The sequence below is a fragment of the Narcine bancroftii genome, chromosome 7 (assembly GCF_036971445.1).
Source record: "Narcine bancroftii isolate sNarBan1 chromosome 7, sNarBan1.hap1, whole genome shotgun sequence".
In the NCBI taxonomy this organism is placed as follows: Eukaryota; Metazoa; Chordata; class Chondrichthyes; order Torpediniformes; family Narcinidae; genus Narcine; species Narcine bancroftii.
In genome coordinates, this window is record NC_091475.1 from 57,354,449 (window position 1) to 57,377,294 (window position 22,846).

The 22,846-nt window shown below is 41.9% G+C and overlaps 1 protein-coding gene across 5 annotated transcripts in view; it reads left to right on the forward strand.

Moving 5' to 3' along the window:
- igsf11 (immunoglobulin superfamily member 11) overlaps nucleotides 1–22,846 on the forward strand; it is a 268,270-nt gene that overhangs the window by 135,557 nt on the left and 109,867 nt on the right. For all 5 annotated transcript variants that reach the window (XM_069890201.1, XM_069890204.1, XM_069890205.1 and 2 more), the window contains exon 2: nucleotides 16,484–16,647. In XM_069890201.1, coding sequence (XP_069746302.1) covers nucleotides 16,484–16,647 — 164 coding nt within the window. The remainder of the gene's footprint in view (nucleotides 1–16,483; nucleotides 16,648–22,846) is intronic.

Below are 22,846 nucleotides of genomic sequence, written 5' to 3' on the forward strand. Positions count from 1 at the left end.
ATCATACTGAATTCTCCAAATTTGGTTAAGTTGTGCTTTCCTCTGTCTGAATTGTTCTTGTCTGTCACTCGCCTCTCTGTGAATTGTAGCTCAGTTTTTCTCATTTCATGAGCAGAGCCTGACAGCACCTTATTAACCCATTTGGCTGAGGTTTAGTAAGGCCCTCACCCCCCTCCCCCGACCTTGCCTCCGCCCCACGGCCTTGACCAACAGATTGTGTTCATTAGCCTCGGATTTTGGAATCTCTTGAGTGCCTCGCTCTTCAATTGTCTGAGTTGCTCTTGAAGCGTCATTTATACTTTGATGAACAATTTCAGAGTTAAATATCTCAAGTTAGACCCTGCAGTGTTGAGAATCCGTACAACGTTGTGGGTAAAATATGTTGGATGAACCCTTCATACCCAGGCAGGTTATTCGGAGGATACTAATGCCCAGGCCATGTGGTGGGGTCTGCTGATGATGTACTTGTGAGCTGGAGACTTCTGTTTGTACACAGGCCCAGCCCCGTCAGTAATTGTCATTACCAGTGTAATTCAAGCAATTCTCTCCTTCAGGAAGACCAGGCCTGGGGAATAGATCACCCCTTGCTCAGGACATTTTGGCCCGCCGCCCTACTCACTGGCTGATGCTGTTCCTGCTCATGCCACACTGTCTGAACCCCCCTGGGTGGCAGAAACTCCCTCCCCCAGGAAACTGCTTCCCCAGCAAACAAGGGCTTTACATAGCTTATAGCAATACATTTAAATTTTAAAAATAGTCAGGGAACAATTAAAAACAAGGGCTTTTTGTTAAATTATAACAATATATTTATTATATTCATTGTAGGTTATTGTAAATTTAATTACATTTAATGGAATTCAAATTATAGTGAGTGACTGTTTAACCATAAAGTGAGGGAGATGGCGCAGATTTTGGAGCCCTAGGCATTGTGGGTGAAGTGGATGCCATCGCCCACTTGTGGAGCAACAGAGACCAAGAGCTTGTTAAATATGCTCCACAACAACAACCTGGGGGGGGGGGGGGGGTGGGGAAAACAGGATCTGTTCAAAATTATTGTGGCGGGGATCCAGTGACATTGATGACCAGGGAGCAGTGGGACAGCAGAGATTCATCTGTCAGCGCTCCTCAGTGGGGTCAAACTGCCCGGTGTTTCCAATCGAGATGGTCGTATGTAGAATTCAACTGCCTGTAGATGTGAGAGTTTGGTGAGTTCATTGCAGTTCGATGTGATCAATTTTCTGGATTCAGATCAGTTTTAGAGACATGTTCCAATACCTTGTTTTGTTTGAGAATGACGCCTGTTGAGTTCACTCAATCAAGTTCAAACACCTGTCTGTTTTACAGTGCTACAGGAACTAGACCATTTGCTGATTCCTTGTATTTTGTTCTTTGTTCATTGAACAGCCACTTTTGAAAACCTATTATAAGGTGTTTGAAACAGTTTGTTGTGGAGGTCCCACGAGAGAAACGCGAGCCCATGTTGTCAAGTGGTTACAATACATTGGCGTACCAGTGGCCCCCCCCCCCCCCCCCTTACCTTCCAGGAGCCTAGGGTTCATCCTACCCAACCTAATGGTTAATCCGCCACTGCACCCAACCACAGATATTCCCTTTTGTTCTATCCGCTCCTCCCCCTGCCTTCTCTGCAACTTAAAATAACATTTTTATTTCTCTTTCCCAAAGGCTTCAACCAGACATTTCTAACTTTGCTTCTCACCGTGGAAGCTGCTGAATGATTTCAGCCATTTTCCGTTTATATTTCAGATTTCCAACTTGTTTTTTTTAAAAAAATGTTCATTTACTATTTTTTTTATTCTGTTTCTCGGTTGGGATGTTGGCATCTTAACCTGGTGGAATTTGAATCTGTACTGGATAAGGTCAGTAGAGCGATCTATAAATCTTTGTTAAAATCAGATTATAGCAGATTGTCTCTATAGCAACAGAATAAAAACACCTGATCTCCTTCCTTCTAGTCCTGTGAACAGGGACACATGCACCCCTGGCAGCTGGGACCATCTTAATCTGCTTATGGTAACAGAGAATTAATCACTCCCTAAAATGGAATAAGCAATCAGTAGAGTTGTTTAATTGCTGAGGGAATGTGTCCAGTTTTTTTGCTTCATTACTTCATGTACTTTACATTGGGAATTATTGCTATCACTTTTGGGTCATTTTGGGTTATATTTGTAATGCAAGGCACAAGGGAAATCTAATTTAAGTTTAGATACAGTGTTGTGCAGATCTCTTATTTAAAGGATCAAAGTGGTTGTCATTTTACCAGCAGCATCCATTTTCTTTAAATAGTCTGTCCAAACTAATTCCAAAGTGTTTGGAATGATTTGCACTTCATGGTTGCAGCTGTTTTATGCTCTTACCTCCTCAGGTGTGGTGCTACCACTATGTATGTATGGGCTGACCTGCCCCATGAACCTGTGACTCCTCCCTCCCAGATAGGCTTTCATGCCCAAACCCCTCCCTCAGTACCTGCTTGGGGAAACCGGGCCAGGAACATGCAAGCAGTGCTGACACTTTTAAGGTGATTAAAGCCTATTAATCACGACTCTCTGCCTGATTGTGGCTAATTGATAGTACATCAGCACAGCAAGGCATGTTCCATTTCTGTAAGTTCAGAGAGAGTTTAATTAATGAGAGAGGTCTCAGCTGACACTTGTGGAATGGGCTCGGTGGGAAATGGCTGCAAGGAACCAGCGTCAGAGAGCTTGGCCTGTGAAGCTGCATCCAAGTCTGAGCCCAGTGACTTCTGGCAAAAATTGGAAGGGGTGGGGGTGTGCCAAAGAAGTGTAGAATGAAAATAAATAAACTGAACTCCAAGAAAAGGAGCTAAACAAGAAAGTCCGCAGATGCTGCGATGATTGTAAAGTCACACAAATGCTGCAGGCCTCTCAGCGTCAGTAGATCAGACACCCGAAGTTTTTGGCCTGAGCCCTTCTTCAGGGTATGATTTTTTAAAAAGTGGGCAGGCATCTGAATTAAAAGGCTGGGAGAAGGAAGGAAAGGGCAGGGGGAGGCGCACAGGTCAGCGGGCAAAAAGGTGGTCACTGGACATGGATCGGAGGACTGGAGAGGAAAGGTGAGAATTGACTGGGGAAGGGAGTAGCTTTGTGAATGGAGAGCTAGAGAGAGAGAGAGCATTTGGTGAAAGGAGAAATAGGGATAGATGGGGAAAAGGGGGTCAAATTTATCCAGCCTAACCTCAAATTTACTTTGTCCAGCACTAGCCATGCTCTTCCTATTCTCAATCTCACTGTCTCCACCTCGGGAGGAAAACTCGACAAATGTTTTCTACAAACCCACCAACTCCCACAGTGATCTCGGCTACGCCTCTTCAGACCCTGTCCCCTGTAAGGATTCCATTCCTTTCTCACAATTCCTCCGTCTCTATTGCATGTAATTCCAAGGATGGGGTCTTCCATGCCAGACCATCATAGAAATAAATGCAGCTTCTATTACCTCCACGTCCGCCCTGGTGTGTGTCCCACCCGCGACAAGGACAGGATTCCATTTGGCCTCGCCTACCACCCCACCAGCTTCCGCATTCAGCATTTCATCCTCCACCCTTTCCACCACTGACTACGTGATTGACCACCTGACACATCTTCCCCTCTCCTCATGAGTTTTCACAGGGACCACTTTGTCCGAGACTCCCCCGTCCACTCCTCTATCCCCATGACTGCAACAAGAGCTGCCTTTGTGCCCCTCTCTCCTCCCTCGTTACTAGTTGGGGCTCTGAACAGTCCATTCCAAGAGGAGCAAGACTTCAAGTGAATCTGCAGGGGGTGGGGTCGTCTACTGCATCCGGTGCTCCTGTTGTAGTCTGCTCTACATCAGAGACTGGGATCATTTCATTTCCCCACCCCATTCCCTTCTCTGTCCTTGGTCTTGTGTACTGGCAGATGGAGACTACCCACAAATTGGAGGAGGAACATCTCATATTCTGTCTGAGTATCCTTCAGCCAGATGGCATAAATCTTAACCTTAGCACCCCTTTTGCCCATCTATCTCTATTTCTCCTTTCCTCCAGCTCTCCATTCACAGAGCTGTCCCCCCCCCGATCATTTCCCACCTTTCCTGTCCTCCTCTCCAAGTCCAGTTATGGCCTTTTGTTTGTTGACCTGTGCTCCTCCCTCTGCTCTTTCTTTCCTTCTACCCAGTCTTTTAATTCAGGTGCTTTCCTGCTTTTTACTCAGACCTTGCAGCAGGGCTCAAGTTGTATGTCTTTTCTTCCTATGGAGGCTGCGAGGCCTGCTGACCTCCTCTAGCATTTGTGTTTTCACTGAACTTCAAGAAAGAACCATTTACCCTTCAGAATCTGTAGAACTATTTAAATTACATTGGGGCACAGATATAGTGCCTCCACCCACCCCAACTCCACCTTCCATGGGGCAGTGGGGAGGGGGTCTAGGGAGGTTGTTCCATCATATCACAATCGAGAACAGCCAAGGAAAAGTGACAGCCTGGGCTCTGAGATGTGGTGAATATTCGAAACTTAGTTATTGGTTAATTTCTTTTCCATTTTCTCCTTTGTTTCTATTATTCTGGATGTGGTGTGCAAATGTGGGGATGTCCAAGAGTGTCTTGATGTGTGTCTGCCCCTCAACAGATTAGTATGTATAGAAAGAGCCCCGGAGCTAAGAAGTTCCTTGAAGGGAATAAGGGGCAGGTGCAGCGTCTGCTAACGGCAGCATTACTGAAATGAAGCACATTCACATAACATGAGGGTGAACCAGTAACTGAACTTCATTTGAATCTTCCGCGCTGCTTTAAGGGGATGACCCACTTCCTGTCTCGGGCCCGCTGGTCTAAGGAAGTGACATCAGCGCGTTGAGGAGTTGCTGCCTGCTTAGTGACGCACAACCAGGAAGTGGTGACTGTTGGGCACTACCAGTTGCTCCAATAATTACAAAGACAAAGACTGAGGGGAACGATAGACTTTATTGTACATAAGACTTATGCTGGCCTGGATCCAAGCTAGGGAAGTGCAGGGAAGGGAGAGGTGTCTCGACCTTTATGGCCACAGGGGACAGTGTCATTAGGGGGCGGCCCGGCCCGTGCCTTTACCAGCCAATGACTATATACAATCCATATCATTACAGTGACACCTCCCGGGCAACGCATTTCACCAAACATGGGCTTCTCCTGAGAAGGGAAGATGGGCCCGCGCTATCTTGTACCAACCCGACTGGGCCGGCGATTCGGCCTATCTAACCCCGCGGTCGCTTGGCCCACTACACAGGGACGATTCCAATGCTGATTCCCTTACCTATATTGTAGATGTGCTGTTTGTGAGGTGTGGAAAGTTGGAGGAAGGGGGAAACGTGACTTGAACTCGGCGGTTGATTTTGTACATAGCTATAATTATATTTGTAAATATTTGAATACGGCAACTGTTTGAATATTTTATGATTTTTTAAAACTCAAACAGAATATGTAGAATTAAGCAATGCCTAGTTTGTTTTGCTGAAGAACACAAAAATACTGCTTTTACAACAGATTATTTCTGTATGATCTTGTTGGATATTTAAGAAATTGGATGCAGCCTCTGGAAAAATGCCTTAGAAATTTGCCATACATCACAAGTTGGCATAAATCTACCAATCCTGAGTAAATTAACTTTGACAGCAAGCTGTACACACAGACCTTTCGTTAGCAATGAATGATTGATCAAGCACCCTTTTATCCTCATTAGTTTAAGCAATAGTCGCATAAATTTGCTTCAATCCTTTTGACATTTGCATGGAGTGGTCAAGTGAAATACATTAATTTGCTATAGGAATGATGTCAAAACGCAACAAACTGTTCAACAATCAAAAAAGAAAATTGTTGGCAGATTAAATGCAAAATCAAAGTTCAAATTTATTGTCCGTGTACATGACATCACATAAAACCGTGAGATTCTTTTTCCTGCGGGCCAGGCAGAATTTCTACTTAATGATTGTGCAAAAAAACTATTCTCAGGAGAAAATAAATTCTGTATACAAAAGAGAGAAGAATGTAAACAAAGAAAAGTGCAAACAAACCGCAATGCAGAAAGTAAATATTCAATAATAAATAACGTGCAGAGTAAGATTCTTTAAATGAATCTCAGATTGCAATGTCCTTCAGTGTATTAAACAAAATGTTACCACACTACCCAAAATAGTCCCTTCACCCTGAAGCAGCTTATGATTGGGACAAAATAATCAGGTTATAAGCATGAGCACTTTGAGTTTTGACTTTGGTGACAGGATTACCTATGGAGAGATGTGCCCCACGGTTGAATGGGAGGTGCCCAAAATTGAGCCATTTTGCATGAATACTTAGAACAATAACAATTATTCTCTATGCAGTAAGGACTTGACCACATTTGTGGGGGTGGTGGGGGTAAGAAAAACTGAAAGGTGGACAAGGGAAAAAAAATGAAAGGGTATTTGTGGAATGAACTGAAACACAATTGAAGGTGCAGATTTTTAAGAAACTTTGAGGATGTTTTACAAAGGTCAGCGAGTGGACAAAACCCACCACAACAGCCTCGTGCCTTCCTCCAGATATGGTTAGTGTCGTAAGTGTTTTTCAGACAGCAATGTCAGAAAAATCTTTTTTTTTTAAACATAAATTAGCATAATTGCTCACCTTGTGGTCATTTACACTACACGCCCCAAAGTTCATGTGCACGTTAGTCCTGGGGCTTTTATGTGGAGCAACGTGGCCTGAGTCATCAGCTGGATGTCGAATTCATGAGATGAGTTTTGCGGTACGATTTAGACTGCAGGCTTCCTCTGAAAAGTAGTAGGGGTCTTGCAGGATAAATCACGGGGCAGGAATTGACTAAAAATGTCTGCACTTTTCCTTTTTATTTCGTTGATTGTGCCTGGAGTCTAAAAACAATAATAGGCATTATATGTTGAACATGTATGTTGAACGTTAAATGGGTTTGGAGGGGGGTAGGAAGGGGGGAGGGAAGGTAGGGGGGACAAAAAGGGGAGAAAATGCCACTGTGTATATTTTTTTATTTTTTATTTTTCACTGTGAACCATATCAATCAAAATACATACAAACATTTCCCTCTTAAATATACACAGTGGCATTTTCTCCCCTTTTTTTCCCCTACCTTCCCTCCCCCCTTCTCACTCCCCTCCAAACCCATTTAACGTTCGACATATACAATACAATAAAACCATTAAACAATGTCATCACACAATGAAAATAAACAAGAAAATTGTGTCATTTACTTATGCACACTGGATCAAGTCATTTTGTCTTCTTATCATTTTAGGGGGTGGAGGTCCGAGGCAAGCCCTCTCTGTTATGTTCCATGTACAGTTCCTAAATTTGTTCAAATAATGTGACTTTATTTTTTAAATTATATGTTATTTTTTTCCAATGGAATACATTTATTAATTTCCATGTACCATTGCTGTACTCTCAGGCTCTCTTCTGATTTCCAAGTTGACGTTATACATTTTTTTGCTACAGCTAAGGGTATCATAATAAATCTTTTTTGCGCTTCATCCAGTTTGAGGCCTAATTCTTTACTTCTTTTTTATTACTTAGAAGAAAGATCTCTGGATTTTTTGGTATGTTACTTTTTGTGATTTTATTTAATACCTGATTTAGATCTTCCCAAAACTTTTTCACTTCCTCACATGCCCAAATTGCATGTACTGTTGTTCCCATTTCCTTCTTAACAGCGAAAACATCTATCTGATAATGTTGGATCCCATTTATTTAACTTTTGGGGCATGATATATAACCTGTGTAACCAATTATATTGTATCATGCGTAACCTCGTGTTTATTATATTCTTCATAGTTCCAGAGCATAACTTTTCTCATATTTCATTTTTTATCTTTATGTTTAAATCTTTTTCCCACTTTTGTTTGGGTTTATAGCTTATTTCATCATTTTCCTTCTCTTGCAGCTTGATGTACATGTTTGTTATAAATTTTTTTATTATCGTTGTTTCTGTAATCACATATTCAAAGCTGCTTCCTTCTGATAATCTGTCTGCTTCCCAATTTGTCCTGTGAGTAGGTTTTCAGTTGATGGTATGTAAACATTGTACCATGAGTTATTCCATATTTGTACTTCATTTGTTCAAATGTTAATAAATTATTTCCTAATTTCTTTTCTCTCCCATTCTCTAAAGGAAAGGTTATCTATTGTGAAAGGGATTAGTTGATTTTGCGTCAATAATAATTTTGGTAGTTGGTAATTTGTTTTTTCCTTTCTAAGTGAATCTTCTTCCATATATTGAGTAAATGATGCAGTACTGGTGAACTTTTATATTGCACCAGTTTTTCATCCAACTTATAAAGTATATGTTCCGGTACCTTCTCCCCTATTTTATCTAGCTCTATCTTAGTCCAATCTGGCTTTTCCCTTGTCTGATAAAAATCTGATAAATACCTTAATTGTGCTGCTCTATAATAACTTCTAAACTTTGGTAACTGCAAACCACTTCATTTGTACCACTCTGTTAATGTATCTAATGCTATCCTTGGTTTCCCCCCTTTCCTTAAAAAAATCCTTATTATTCTCTTTAGTTCATTGAAGAATTTCTCTGTTAAGGGAATTGGTAATGATTGAAATAGGTATTGTATCCTTGGGAAGACATTCATTTTAATGCAATTTACCCCCCCCCCCCCCCCAGTCAATGTTAATGGCAATTCTTTCCAATGTTCTAAGTCTTCCTGTAATTTCTTCATTAATGGCTGATAATTTAATTTGTATAGGTGGCTTAAATTATTATCTAATCTAATACCTAGGTATCCGATTGCTTGTGTTTGCCATTTAAATGGTGATTCTTTTTAAAATTCTGTGTAATCCGCATTACTGATTGGCATTGCTTCACTTTTATTTGCGTTGATCTTGTACCCCGATATTTCTCCATATTCCTTCAATTTCTTAAGTAGTTCTTTTATTGATATTTCTGGTTCTGTTAAGTATACTATGATGTCATCTCCAAATAAACTGATTTTATACTCCTTCTCCTTTATTTTTATCCCTTTTATTTTATTTTCTGTTCTTATCAGTTCTGCCAATGGTTCTATTGGTAAAGTGAACAGTGAGGGAGATAGTGGACATTGCTGCCCAGTTGACCTACTTAATTTAAATTGGTTCGATACATTTACTGTCACCTTCGCCAATGGCTCATTATATAATGGTTTAATCCAATTAATATATTTTTCTGGTAGGTTGAACCTCTGTAATACTTTGAATAAATAATTCCATTCTACCTTGTCAAAGGCTTTTTCTGTGTCTAAAGCAACAGCCACTGATGGTATCTTATTTCCTTGAACTGCATGAATTAAATTAATGAACTTACAGACATTATCCGCTGTTCGTCTTTTCTTAATAAATCCAGTTTGATCTTGTTTTACTATTTTTGGTACACAGTCGGCCAATCTGTTTGCTAATAATTTTGCTATTATCTTATAATCTGAATTAAGTAGAGATATTGATCTATATGATGCTGGTTTTAGTGGATCCTTCCCCATCTTTGATATTACTGTAATTATTGCTGTTTTACATGAATCTGGCAAGTTTTGTGTTTCTTCTATCTGGTTCATTACTTCCAGGAGAGGAGGATTAATAATTCTTTAAATGTTTTATAGAATTCTATTGGGAATCCATCCTCTCCAGGCGTTTTATTGTTCGGCAGCTTTTTTAATATATCCTGTATTTCAAATGGTTTTATCAACTTGTTTTGCTCCTCTTCTTGCAATTTCGTCTGTTCAATTTTAGCTAAAAACTCTTCCATTTTGTCTTCTTTCTCCTCGTTCTCAGCTTGACCACTGTGCATATTTAAGAGGGAAATGTTTGTATGTATTTTGATTGATATAGTTCACAGTGTGAAAAATTTTAAAAAAAATTTAAAAAAGAAGCAGGGAAGAGTGGGGCAAGAAGAAGGAGACACATCCCCCAGTGTGTGTCAGCTGTGGAGAAGATGGAAAGTTTTAAGTTTTTAGGCATTAATTTCACTCAGTCTCCAACCACTTTAATGCAATGTCCAAGAAATTGCACCGCTGCCTTTCTTCCTCAGGAGCCAAAGGCAATTTGGCACATCTCCAGTGTCCCTTGCAAATTTTGATAGATGCACAAAATAGAAAGTATCCTGTATGGGAACTACTCTGCCCAGGGTTGCAAGAAAATTGTGGAGAGCTGTTCATGAAGTTCAGGTTACAATGCAAATCAACTCCATTTTCACTTGATGCCTTGGAAAAACAACCTGTATGTTAAAAGACCTACCTCATCCTCTCACCCCCCGCAGTTGAATTTGAAAACATAAATTCCAGGCTCAAGGGCAGTTTCTTACTTGCTGATATCCAACTTTTGAATGAACTTCTGAATTTAAATTCAATAAAAAAAATTATAATTACAGCGGGGTAAGGAACATTTTGGCCCACAAATCCATACTGTTCAATGTACCCCTGGCACATTTTGAATGGTAGGAGGAAACTGGAGCCCCCGGGGAAAATCCATGCAGGCACTGGGAGCATGAACAAACTCCTTACAGACAGCACAGGGGATTCCAACCCAGTCCCGATCGCTGTAATGGCATAGAGCTAACTGCCAAACATGCTGCCCCTCATTTGTAAAAGATGATGCCTTGTTAACTATACTTTTCTCTTTAACACTTTTCCCTGCCTTGTGTGACTCCATACCCTGCAGGTGGGTTTTATTCTTGAAGTATCCATTGTACACTTTACAGATAGACTTGCCTGTATAGCATGCAAAACAAAGTTTTCCTCTCGGTACGTGCCAATCAACAATCTAGCTCAGCATTTGGTTATCAGAAGCCGGATGTATATGTTGAAAGGTTTCCTCCATCAAGTCAATAACAAAAAAAATAGATGACCCGTTACTGCCTGATTTCCCTTGGGAACTTCCCCTTGTACAAAATTTGAATGCAAACTTGGGTGGGGTTTTCACGAGTTTTTAATATTACGGTTTCACGATCAGATTTTAAAAATGGTGGGGTCACTCTAATGGCAGTGATCCCACTGCGGCAGACTCTGGAGAGTGGAGACACAGCACTACTCTGAAGGGTTCAACTGCCCAGTCTTGATGCCGGCAGCTTCTGTACAGGCTTTAAACAGCCTGTTAAAGGAATCTATGATGTTTTATTTTAAAATCCTCCAGCCGTGGGGTCTATGCCCAAGATGGCGGTGCCTGTGCTTAGCAGCAGCCATGAGGGGTTGCACACTCTGGGATAGTAGCGGACTGGCACCAATAATGCGGCGAACATTTCCCCCCCCTCCCGATCGAGAAGGAGAAGTCCCGACAGTGACCATGGCAGTGGACCAGTGAGGTGCTTGGCGGGTTAGGGACCCACACAGGCTGCGGGCGACTTGCGGACAGGGGACCTACATGGGCTGTGGGCTGGCTCATGGGAACCAGGTATCGAAACTGGGAATCGAGAATGTGTTGAAGGGAAATAGGGGCATCCGAAGGGCACAGGCACTGAAGGCCTCCTGATCATGTTTAGACCTGGAGCTTGGGGGCTGATGGATCGAACAGGAGTCTGTGGGGCCGCAGAGCCGGCGGAAATGCAGGAGACGAATTCTCGGGCACTCGACTCTGAAGGGATTTTCTTTTTATTCTCTTTCCTTCTTAGCAGAAGGAGTGCCGGTAACACTATTGGAAACTCTTTGCATTACAGCATTGCAGAAGGCAGTTTTGTGTAGTATTACTTGCCCAGTATGATTACATGACAATGCAGGACTCTGGAATTGTGAAATAGGATCGATAATTGTTAAGTTGAGAGCATGCTGGGATCCACGTACAAGTGATGGATGAATCGGTTTTAAATCCAGGCAAAGTGCAGTGAGTGGTTATGCATTCTGAATGATCAGATACTGACTGAGAAATGTCAGTTCTGGCCAAATCAATGGCAGAAATGAACCTTTAGACATGAGTTTATTTGTGTGATGATCAAATTCAGTAAAAGGGACAGAATTTACAACATTTGAAATTCTGTTACTTCGTAATTATGTCAAGTTAAATTTCAAACCTGCTTCTGCCAATAAATAATGAGGAGAACTTGGCACCTTTATTCATGGAACGGTGGCATTGTCATTGTTAATGATCTACTCCTTGCAGTAAATCCAACTCAAAGAGAAATAAGAAAACCCCTGTTGTGTATAGCCCTCACTTGGTGCATAATTGATATGAATGAAGAATCTGCCTTCAGCAAATGAAGCAGCAGCAGGCAAACTGGGGCAAAATTCGAGAGAACAGCTGTTTTTTGTGTTATTTATCATCATGGCTCTCTTTGCTGCTCCAATAAACTTGAAACTTGAAGGTTATAAAGTCAAAAATTTAGGTACGGGCTGGTTTCTGGGCAGAAAAATTGCGACTCGAAGTTTAATTAGTTCTTGAATTGGTTTCAATGCAAGGATGTTAGATAAGTCTAAAGCTGTCAGGCTGGGTGTGTTAGACATGATAGTTGGGCAGTGGATAAGAAATGATGCAATTTGTTTTCTCCATTTAACCTTTATGTTTTTACAATGAAATAAATAGTTTTTTTTCACAAGTACAATAAACAAAACTTCCCTGGTTTTATCCACCATACACTATCAGCAGAATCGGGGGTGCATTGTTGCCGGAGCTCACGGGAGTGCCGCTCTGGCATCTCATGGGGCCGCTCTGGCACCTCCTTTTCGTCGTTTTTGGTGAGCTCCAGCACTTAAACAATTAGCATTGTGCCCCTGAGCAGAATGGAATTGTGCATTGTTTGGAAAGTTCAGAAAGAGGTTGGGTGAAAGACAAAAGTCTGCAGACGCTGTGATTGTATATATAAATAAAGCACTGAAATGCTGGAGGAACTCAGCCGGTCTTTCATCATCTACAGGAGGTAAAGATATATTGCCGACATTTTGGGCCTGAGCCATTCTTCAAGGAAAAAGCAGAATAAGCTAAAAGCAGGAAATCTCAATGCAAACAGAGCTGGTTGGATGTGGGTGGGGGGTGGGAGGGAGGAGTCCAGATCAACAAAAAGTTATGATAAGGGAAGGTGAGAATTGATTATGTGTGAGTGAAAGGAGACTGGGAAAAGGGAGAGAGAAAGCTGGGGAAGGCAACAGGAGAAGTGAGGGGGGGGGGTGAGGGGTGGTTTTACAAAAGCAAGAGAAGTTGACACGAATGGCATCCGGTTGGATGGTGCCCAGTCCGGTGTTGTTCCTCCAATTTGCAGGTGGTCTCAGTGTGGCCGTGCATGAGTCCATGGACAGACATGTCGGCAAGGGAATGGGACGGGGAATTGAAATGGGTGGCCTCTGGGAGATCCATGCTGTTGAGATGGACAGAGCCGAGGTGCTCAACACAGCGATCTCCCAGTCTGCATCCAGTCTCCAATGTAGAGTAGAGAAAGAGGTTCCTCTCTTCAGACATTCCATGATTTAATAACATGGATTAGGATTTTCCTTTAATGGTTAATGCGTATTAAAATGTTTCCAGTCTTGTTTATTTAATTTCAATTTCTGGACCAAAGATAAAGATAAAAATCAATTATTGGGGTCTTGTTTCTTATCGTCATCCAGAAACATCTTTGGGTGTTTAACATTTTTTTGTACGTATGGTATTGATAAAAGTGATTGTCTAAGATCATAGTTGAAGACTGATTATTTAGGAATACATCAAATTTCTGTGCTTCAGTTGCAATCCATCTCACCAAAATCGAGAGGAAAATCATTCCCCACAAATGTATGAAAGTCAGATGATCAAGGGGCTGGATCAGACCCCTGGGAATTGTGGTCATCATCTCAATTGCGAGTTCAGTGCAGTAATATGGGTGCATTGCCTTCTGGGTCAAGCGATATACTGAGATCCCCACTCCTCTCATGCAAACATTTTTAAGATAATATTTGGAAAAGATATGGGCAATTTTTCGGTAAAATTTATTTCTGTCTTGGCTGAAGTTTAAGACACAAATTAATGGATTAATACTCAGAAGCATGGGCCACTGATCCAGAGACTAACTTCACTATGAGTTTTGGGGTAAATGGAAATGATATCAGATGTGTTCAAGTCAAAATAGACATTCATTTTTCATTGAATAATAGGTATTTAAAGGAATGGGAGCTTGAAGGTATAAAGGTGATAGAGGATTGTTTTGAAGAAGGATGATTTCTTTCTTTTAACCAACTTAGAGAAAAAATTGGAATATCAGCGAACTCTTTGTGTATTATTAAGTTAGAGCATTGGCAAGGGATAATTTTGGAAGAGAAATGAAAATACCTAAATTAATGAAATTTGAATTTTTGATCTCTTATTCATTAAAAAAGGATTTTATTTCTGATATGCTTGTCTTGTTGCAGGATAGCATGGATAAACCAAATTTAAATCAATCTAGAAATAAATGGGAAGGGGATTTATCTTATGATATACCTCAGGAAGAATAGGAAACTATGTGTCAAATGGGGGTGACTAAATTGCTTAATGTAAGATATAGTTTGGTTAATTATAATTTTTTGCATCTGTTGTATTTGACCTCTGAGAAATTGAAAAAATATGGATTTAGTAATTCAGATTTATGTTTTAGATGTGGACAGCATACTGGAACATTTTTGCACTCAGTTTGGCTTTGTGATAAGGTCAAACCATTTTGGTAAAAAATTAGAGTATTTTTTGAAAAATTATTTAAGATTAAATTACCATTAGATCCAGAAATTTTTTTATTGGGTTATATTGTCTCGTTGATTGGTTTGGGGTTGGATAAGTTTCAGATAGCTTTTGTTCGTCTAGCACTGGCGGTAGCATGGAAGTGTATTGTGGTATTGTAGTAAATATAGTTCGTTGGCCCAATGAATTGAGATCCTGTATTTACATGGAAAAAAGAACATATAATTTGTATGATAATTATGCTCTTTTTGTTCAGATGTGGTCATCTTATTTGAAATGTATGGGTTTAGAAATATCTTTAGATACTATTTAGTTTATTTCTGTATTCGGTGGTTATATTTTTTTTTGGCTCCCCTTGCGGGGCATGGTGTGGAGGGGGGGGGGAGGGTGGGATGGGTTTATGTTTTAGATTATTTTGATTTTTTTTGTATCTTTTTATGTATTTTGAAAATCTTAAATAAAGTTTAAAAAAAAGATGTGTTCAAGTCAAGCTTATTGTCAGAGTTCTCTGACAATAAACAGAGTTCTCCTGTGCTTGGTGCAAAACATGTGGACGCACAACCAGATATAACACACATAAGGATAAATAATACACACTCAGGACAAGTATTATGTCTATATGAATAAATAAATATTGTTTAGTAAAAATGAGAGTCTTTGATAGTGTGAGTAGAGTTTTAGGTCGTTTATCATTCTCACTGCCTGTGGGAAGAAGTTGTTCCTCAGCCTAATGGAGCTGGCTCTGATACTCCTGTATCTCTTCCCCAACGGGAGCAGCTGAAAGATGCTGTGTGCGGGGTGGAAGGGGTCCTCAATGATTCTTTGCACTTTCTTCAGACAACGATCCTGGTTGATCACATCGACGGGGAAGTGGGAGATTCCAGTGATCCTCTCTGCCACTCTTATGGTCCTGTGGATTGACCTTCGATCCATTTCTATGCAGCAAATGCACCACACGGTGATGCAACCAGCCAGGCCACTCTCAATAAAGCTCTGATAGAAGATTGACATAATGCAGTCGCTGTTGCTTCTTCCTGACAAGTGAGGAGATGTTGAGTGTCCAGGTAGGTCACTAGTTAAGTGAACTCCAAGGAACGTGGTGCTCTCCACTCTCTCATAGAGTTGTTGATGTGTAGTGGAGGGTGGTAATTCCTGGTCCTCCTGAAGTCCACGATGATCTCCTTCGTCTTGTCCACATTGAGACTCAGGTGGTTCCTCTTACACCATTTCACGAGATTATCCACCTCTTCTCTGAAGTACGACTCACTGTTGCTGATGAGGCCAACAACTGTTGTCCCATCTGTAAACTCGATGACACTGTTGGAACTGAATCTGGTGATGCAGTAGCATGAACAGGAGCGGGCTGGCCTCACAAGCAGGGAGGTGTGCTAGTGCTCAGCGTGACGGTGCTTGATATCCTGCTACTGACCCGGACAGACAGCGGTCTTTCTGTTAAGTGTTGACCATGAATCTATCAGGTTGTCACAAGGTTGCTAATGGAGTTAAACAGAAAAGTCTGCAGACACAGTGGGGCTCGGCCCGAACCGTGGGTTACCCCCTTGCTTCCTATAGATGCTGTGTGACCTGCTTTTGTGCAGTGGTTTAGGAATATTCTTTGGGGAAGGAAAGCAGCTTTCCTAGCGCAGACTGACCTATCTGTGACTTCAAATCCAAATTCACAACTTTTATCATTAATCTTTCTGTTTATAGGTTTGTAATGTATTTTCAACAGAGGTGGGTGAAACTGTGTTCCATGAACAGTTCATGATCAGTGCACAACTAAATCAATAGTGATCATCAGTCATTCATGGTATCAGATGGTTGTGTTGCATTGATGTAAATGTTAACTTTTCCTTGACAGATTGGGTGGAGATGCTAAAAGTTACTGTGGGTAATACGAGTGTAAAGGTCGCCAGAGGTCAAACAGCTGTATTGGAATGTACCTTCACAACAAGTGCAGCTTTGAATCAGCTGAACGTCATCTGGACGGTGATACCTTCCTCCAACACTAATCAGCCAGAACAGGTTGGTTTAAAAAAAAATGTACAGTAAAATCCCCATTTTCTGGAATTCAAGCAACCGGCAGCCTCAAGCAACCGGCAAAAAAATTACGTAAAATAAATAGGTCGAAAATTCTGAAATTTAACATTGGCGTCTCCCTGATCCATCATGGTTAGTTTGCCAATTCACACAACACGCAATCTCAAGCAACCAGCAAATTCACTTAACCAGTATCTACCAATTCTCATGGGTGCTGGATACTGGGGGTTTTACTGTATTTCATTTATATATTGAACTGTTTGCATTTGCTGGTATTCGCTACCTGTGCAGTACGTCTCTGGAAGAGCAGAGATGTTAGGAAGCTGACCCAATAGCAACTGCACTATATATATATATGCTGGGGATAGCCTTGTTTGTTTTACTTCACAGCAGAGCATCTTGTGAGTTCATCTGACCTAATAAGAACAGGAGTTGTCCTCACATTGAATTGCTTGCAGAACATAAGCAAGGTCTTTTCATTCCCAAAGTAATCTTCAGGATGATGAATGAACTCAGCTGCTAGAGTTTTTTTGAAAAATTGAGTTCTTTTCTCACCTTGCTGCCCTCCTGCCTTCCATCTTCCAAACCAAAACCTCCCAATCCACCAGCTCTGCTGTGGATATTTCCGCGGGTTCCTCTGCACTGCTGAATTTCTGGAGTGTAGTTATCTCTGGAGCAGCACTTGTTGGTAAATGCAGGTGATGGGGTGATGCAACATTTCTCTGTAGGCTGTACATGGAAATGGGCAGTCAGCCAGGGTTCAGCTGTGACAAGAGAAGTAGCAGGAGTGGAAATGAGCAGTCAGCCAGGGTTCTGCTGGGACGAGAAGTAGCAGGTGTGGAAATGGGCAGTCAGCCAGTTCTGCTGGGACAAGAGAAGTAGCAGGAGTGGAAATGGGCAGTCAGCCAGGGTTCTGCTGGGACAAGAGGAGTAGCAGGAGTGGAAATGGGCAGTCAGCCAGGATTCTGTTGGGACAAGAGAAGTAGCAGGGGACTTCATTCTTATTTGCCTTTTTGCGCCCTTTCTCAGTTCTGGGATTATAAAAGACCAAAGTGCAGTCCCACATCCGATAAGAATCCCCTGAAAAATCAAGTTGAAGTGAGACAGCTTCTGGAATATTAAGAAAGTCGTACATCACGGTGATTGATTAGCATACTTGGTAATGCTGTCAGCCACTCTGCTTCCAACAGTCTGTGGGAAGGATGCCATTGAAATGGAGAGTGTGCAGGGGAGATTCATCAGGATGATGCTGGTTGGAAGTCCTTTAATGTGGGAGTGTTTGGATAGATCAGGTCATGTTTTCCCTGGAACGAAGAGGCTGAGCAGTGAGTGGAAAAAAAATTTGAGAGGGGAGATGGTTACAATTTTTTCCTTGTGGAACCAATATCAAAAGCAAGGAGGCACAGTTTTAAGGTGAGAGTCAGTAAATTTGAAGGGGAGCTTAAGGATAATTTTATTACACAGTTAATAGGTGTTCAGAGCCGTTGTCATACCCACGCTCCCGTTCGGCTCCGAATCATGGGTCCTCTACTGGCATCACCTACGGCTCCTAGAACGCTTCCATCAGCGCTGTCTCCGCTCCATTCTCAACATTCATTGAGTGACTTCATCACCAACATCGAAGTACTCGAGCTGGCAGAGTGTGCAAGCATCAAATCCATTCTGCTGAAGACCCAACTGCGCTGGGTGGGTCACGTCTCCAGAATGGAGGACCATCGCCTTCCCAAGATCGTGTTATATGGCGAGCTCTCCACTGGCCACTGAGACAGAGGTGCACCAAAGAAGAGGTACAAGGACTGCTTAAAGAAATCTCTTGGTGCCTGCCACATTGACCACCGCCAGTGGGCTGATATCGCCTCCAACTGTGCATCTTGGCGCCTCACAGTTCGGTGGGCAGCAACCTCCTTTGAAGAAGACCGCAGAGCCCACCTCACTGACAAAAGACAAAGGAGGAAAAACCCAACACCCAACCCCAACCAACCAATTTTCCCCTGCAACCGCTGCAATCGTGTCTGCCTGTCCCGCATCGGACTTGTCAGTCACCAATGAGCCTGCAGCGGACGTGAACATACCCCTCCATAAATCTTCATCCGCGAAGCCAAGCCAAAGAAGAAAAGAAAGAAAATAGGTTAGATATGATTTGGATTTAGAGATTCAGCCCATGAGCTTGCACCACCCCAATACACTCATGTGACCAATTAACCCACTAACCTTGCACGTCTTTGGAATGAGGAAGGAACCTGGAGGAAACACGCACAGACATGGGGAGAATATACAAATTCCTTACGTATAGCACTGGATTCGAACCCGAGTTGCTGGCACTATAATTGCATTGTGCTCACCACTACTACTAACTTTGCCACCCTGCCACCTCCACCACCATATCTGGAAGATGCTGCCAGAGGAGGTGGTGGAATCAAATACGTTTATTATTTAAGAGACATTTAGTTAAGGACATAAATGGCTAGCATAGTACAGTGGTTCTCAACCTTTTTCTTTCCACACATACCACTTTAAGTATTCCCTATGCCTTTGGTGCTCTGTGATGAGTAAGGGATTAATTAAGGTCGGATGTGAGTGGGAAGAAAAAGGTTGAGAACCACTGGCATAGAATGATACCATTTTAATGCAAATGGATGAAGAGGTCAGCTTGGACATAATGGGCCAAGGGTCAATTTCTATGCTGTACAACTATGACTGTGAAAACAATGCAATCCATGGAGGCAGTTTTTCTTCTTAATTATTCAATGGACTCCAGATTGGCTATATCCAAAGATTGCCTCATGTGCCAGTGTTTGGGTTTTGTGAAGTAGGAACAGCACCTATATGGAAATGAGAATTATATCAAGGTTGCATGTATGTTGCCTGGTACTATATTGCATATTTTAGTGAATCCAATTATAGTAGGAGGCCTGGGTTTTTTTGCACCAACCCTTGGGACGCACTGAATGGGGATGGTGAGAAACAGCAAATTATTTGCTTTGGTCTTATTCTTGATATTATTCCCTTCCCTATTACTGAATCAACTGAAGATAAACTCAGCTATCCCCTAGTTTCTTTTGCCATTTGTGCACTACACAGGAGTATCAATTTGGAATGCTTAATCCCTCGTCGTCTTTTGTTTTTCTGGCTGCACACAGCTCCCTTCCATGGACTTACCTTTCCTAGTTGTCTCTCTGTGTGTTGCTGTTGACTGGCTACATGTCTGCCAGCATTTCTCTTGCTTACAATTTCATTTTACATTCATGTAGCTTGTATTTATTGAATGTTTTCTTGACCTTCGCAATAGCCAAAGATTATCCAACGGAGTACAGTACTTTTGAAGCGTTGTCACAGTTATCGTGTGGAACATTAAGTCATTTGCATTGTTACTCTTTATTGATCATGCCTCTCCTCGATTTGTTCTTTGCACTTGAACAGGAATGATGTTGGCTTGTATTTCTTGTACCATATCATTTTCATGGAACTAAATGTTTGTTGCATTTTTTTTTGTGTGTCAAATGTCCAGAAGTGCAGGTACTGGGCGAGGATCTCTAGATTGGTGGATTGACAGCCTTCAGTTCTTCCTCCTGTTGGAGATGGACATATATTTGTTTTAAAGAAACACGTTAGTTTGTAAGCAGGCATCAGAAAATGAGGACAAAGTTGATGGGAATGTAATCCAAATAAAAACAACTGGTTTGCTAATAAACTTAAGGAAAGAGTGCATGTGATACTTCTTCAGTTAATCATATCTACCTGGCTTAATATTAACATTCATTAGAGATGTAGAATGTATTGCCCCTTCTTGCATTCCCTTCTCTGTCAAACCCCAGGATCTTTCTGTTTTTTTTTCAACATGCTATCTTTTGATGGACAAATTGCATCTTGCCAGTCTAATCCTGTGTGTTGCTCTGTCAATTGTGGAGAAACAGTTCAATTCCAGAATACCTGCACTTTTTCTTTTCCTGAGACATTTTTTTTAAGCTTCTATCCACCTTGAGCATATCTGGCCTACCCGTTCCATGTTTAATTACAAGCGATAGAAGTTTAAAGACTATTCATTGGAGCATAGAAGGTTGATAGGGGATTTAATAGGGGTATATATATCGAGTCCACGCTGCTGAAGATCCAGCTGCGCTGGGTGGGTCACGTCTCCAGAATGGAGGACCATCGCCTTCCCAAGATCGTGTTATATGGCGAGCTCTCCACTGCCCACCGTGACAGAGGTGCACCAAAGAAAATGTACAAGGACTGCCTAAAGAAATCTCTTGGTGCCTGCCACATTGACCACCACCAGTGGGCTGATATCGCCTCAAACCGTGCATCTTGGCGCCTCACAGTTCGGCGGGCAGCAACCTCCTTTGAAGAAGACCGCAGAGCCCACCTCACTGACAAAAAGCAAAGGAGGAAAAACCCAACACCCAACCCCAACCAACCAATTTTCCCCTGCAACCGCTGCAACCATGTCTGCCTGTCCCGCATCGGACTTGTGAGCCACAAATGAGCCTGCAGCTGACGTGGACATTTACCCCCTCCATAAATCTTCGTCCGCGAAGCCAAGCCAAAGAAGAATAAAATTATGAGGGGAATAGATAGAGTAGATGTGAATAGGCTCTTCCCCTTGAGGGTAGGGGAGATTAGAACAAGGGGTCATAAGTTAAGGGTTAGGGGATAAAACTTAGAAGTAACACAAGAGGAAACTTCTTCACTCAGAGAGTGGTGGCTGAGTGGAATGACCTTCTGAAAGAGGTAGTTGCAGCAGGGTCAATTCTGTCATTTAAGAGGAGATTGGATGAGTACATGGATGTGAGGAGGTTGGAGGGTTATGGGCAGGGAGCAGGTTGGTGGAATTTAAATCGGTGTGGACTTGAAGGGCCGATATGGGCTGTTTCCGTACTGTAATTGTTATATGGTTATATATGGTTATATGGTTATTTTTTCAGATACTTTAGTCACCACAGCCTCATGTAACTGGATATCACATTAAACGGCTGTGGTTTGAGCGGTTTAAAAAAAAAGTACGGCCGAATTTGAATTCAAATTCAGAGTTTTTAACTGGATCCTGCTTAGAAAATGGGTATGAGTTTCCTCCTTAATCCTGTCTGTTTGTTTGGGAACGTGTATTTCTTGTAGATTTCCTTATGAAAACTTATTTGGGATATTTATTATTTAGTCCTCCCTCCATTTTAAAGATTGCTTGCATAAGAACATTTCTTTCACGGCCTCACAGAGAAAGCTGCCTCGGCTACTATGCCTTTTGCAGGGATTCCTTGCAGTTTATTATTCCATTATTAATGTTATTGTGCATTTCAGTGCGTTTGCTTCCCCTGCAGCATCTGTAGTGGGCATATTTCCCCTACCTTGTGTTATGTCTCTTTGTAACTTGGGAGGCTTCTTAAATAACTTAGAGATGGAAGATTCAAATAACAGAAGAGATTTTACTAACTGATGTCTTCCACCATCTCACACACACTCATATGCATGAGCCCCACTATGGTACACTTCATTTACTACAGTGAGAAGGATGTATTCTTACACAGTTTCAAAATAGTTCACATTATCCTGACTATATAACACTTTGCATCACAAAGTTCCATAAATTCATTTCTGCACTACACTAGTTGCTGACAGAACATTTGCACACCAGTTTTCACAGCTCAATCTGATAGATTTTGACCTGACTTGATTTCTTTACATTTACTTTTCTCTCTTGCTTTGAACCTTGAATAATGTAGGAAATGGCCCTTCAGTCCACAATGCTTGTGCTGAACACAATGCCAAATAATGCTAAATCTCTTCTGTCTGCACATTATTCTTCCCTTGTCTCCTTTACCCCAGTTCTGCGATCACAGAGCTAAAAAAGGCCAGCGGGCGCCATTGTCCATCGAGCCACTGTTCCAGAATCCCCCCCCCCACCCACTGCCGCAGCTGAAGCGTCCACAGAGAGCGCCGTGTGCGCCTCTGGCTATGGGTGCACCAGCAGCATAGCACTGGCTGGAGCCTCCTTTGTCACGATGTAAGCTCTGTCCGCCTCCTCTGACCACAATAAAGTCTTTTTTTTGGAGGCCATGAGCACAAACAATGGGCAGATGGTGCGCACAGCTCCAGGGATGAAACGATGGTAAAGGTTCACCAACCCCACAAACTCTTGGAGGCCTTTCAGGGTGGAGTGTTTGGGGAATCGTTGAATAGCCGCTACATT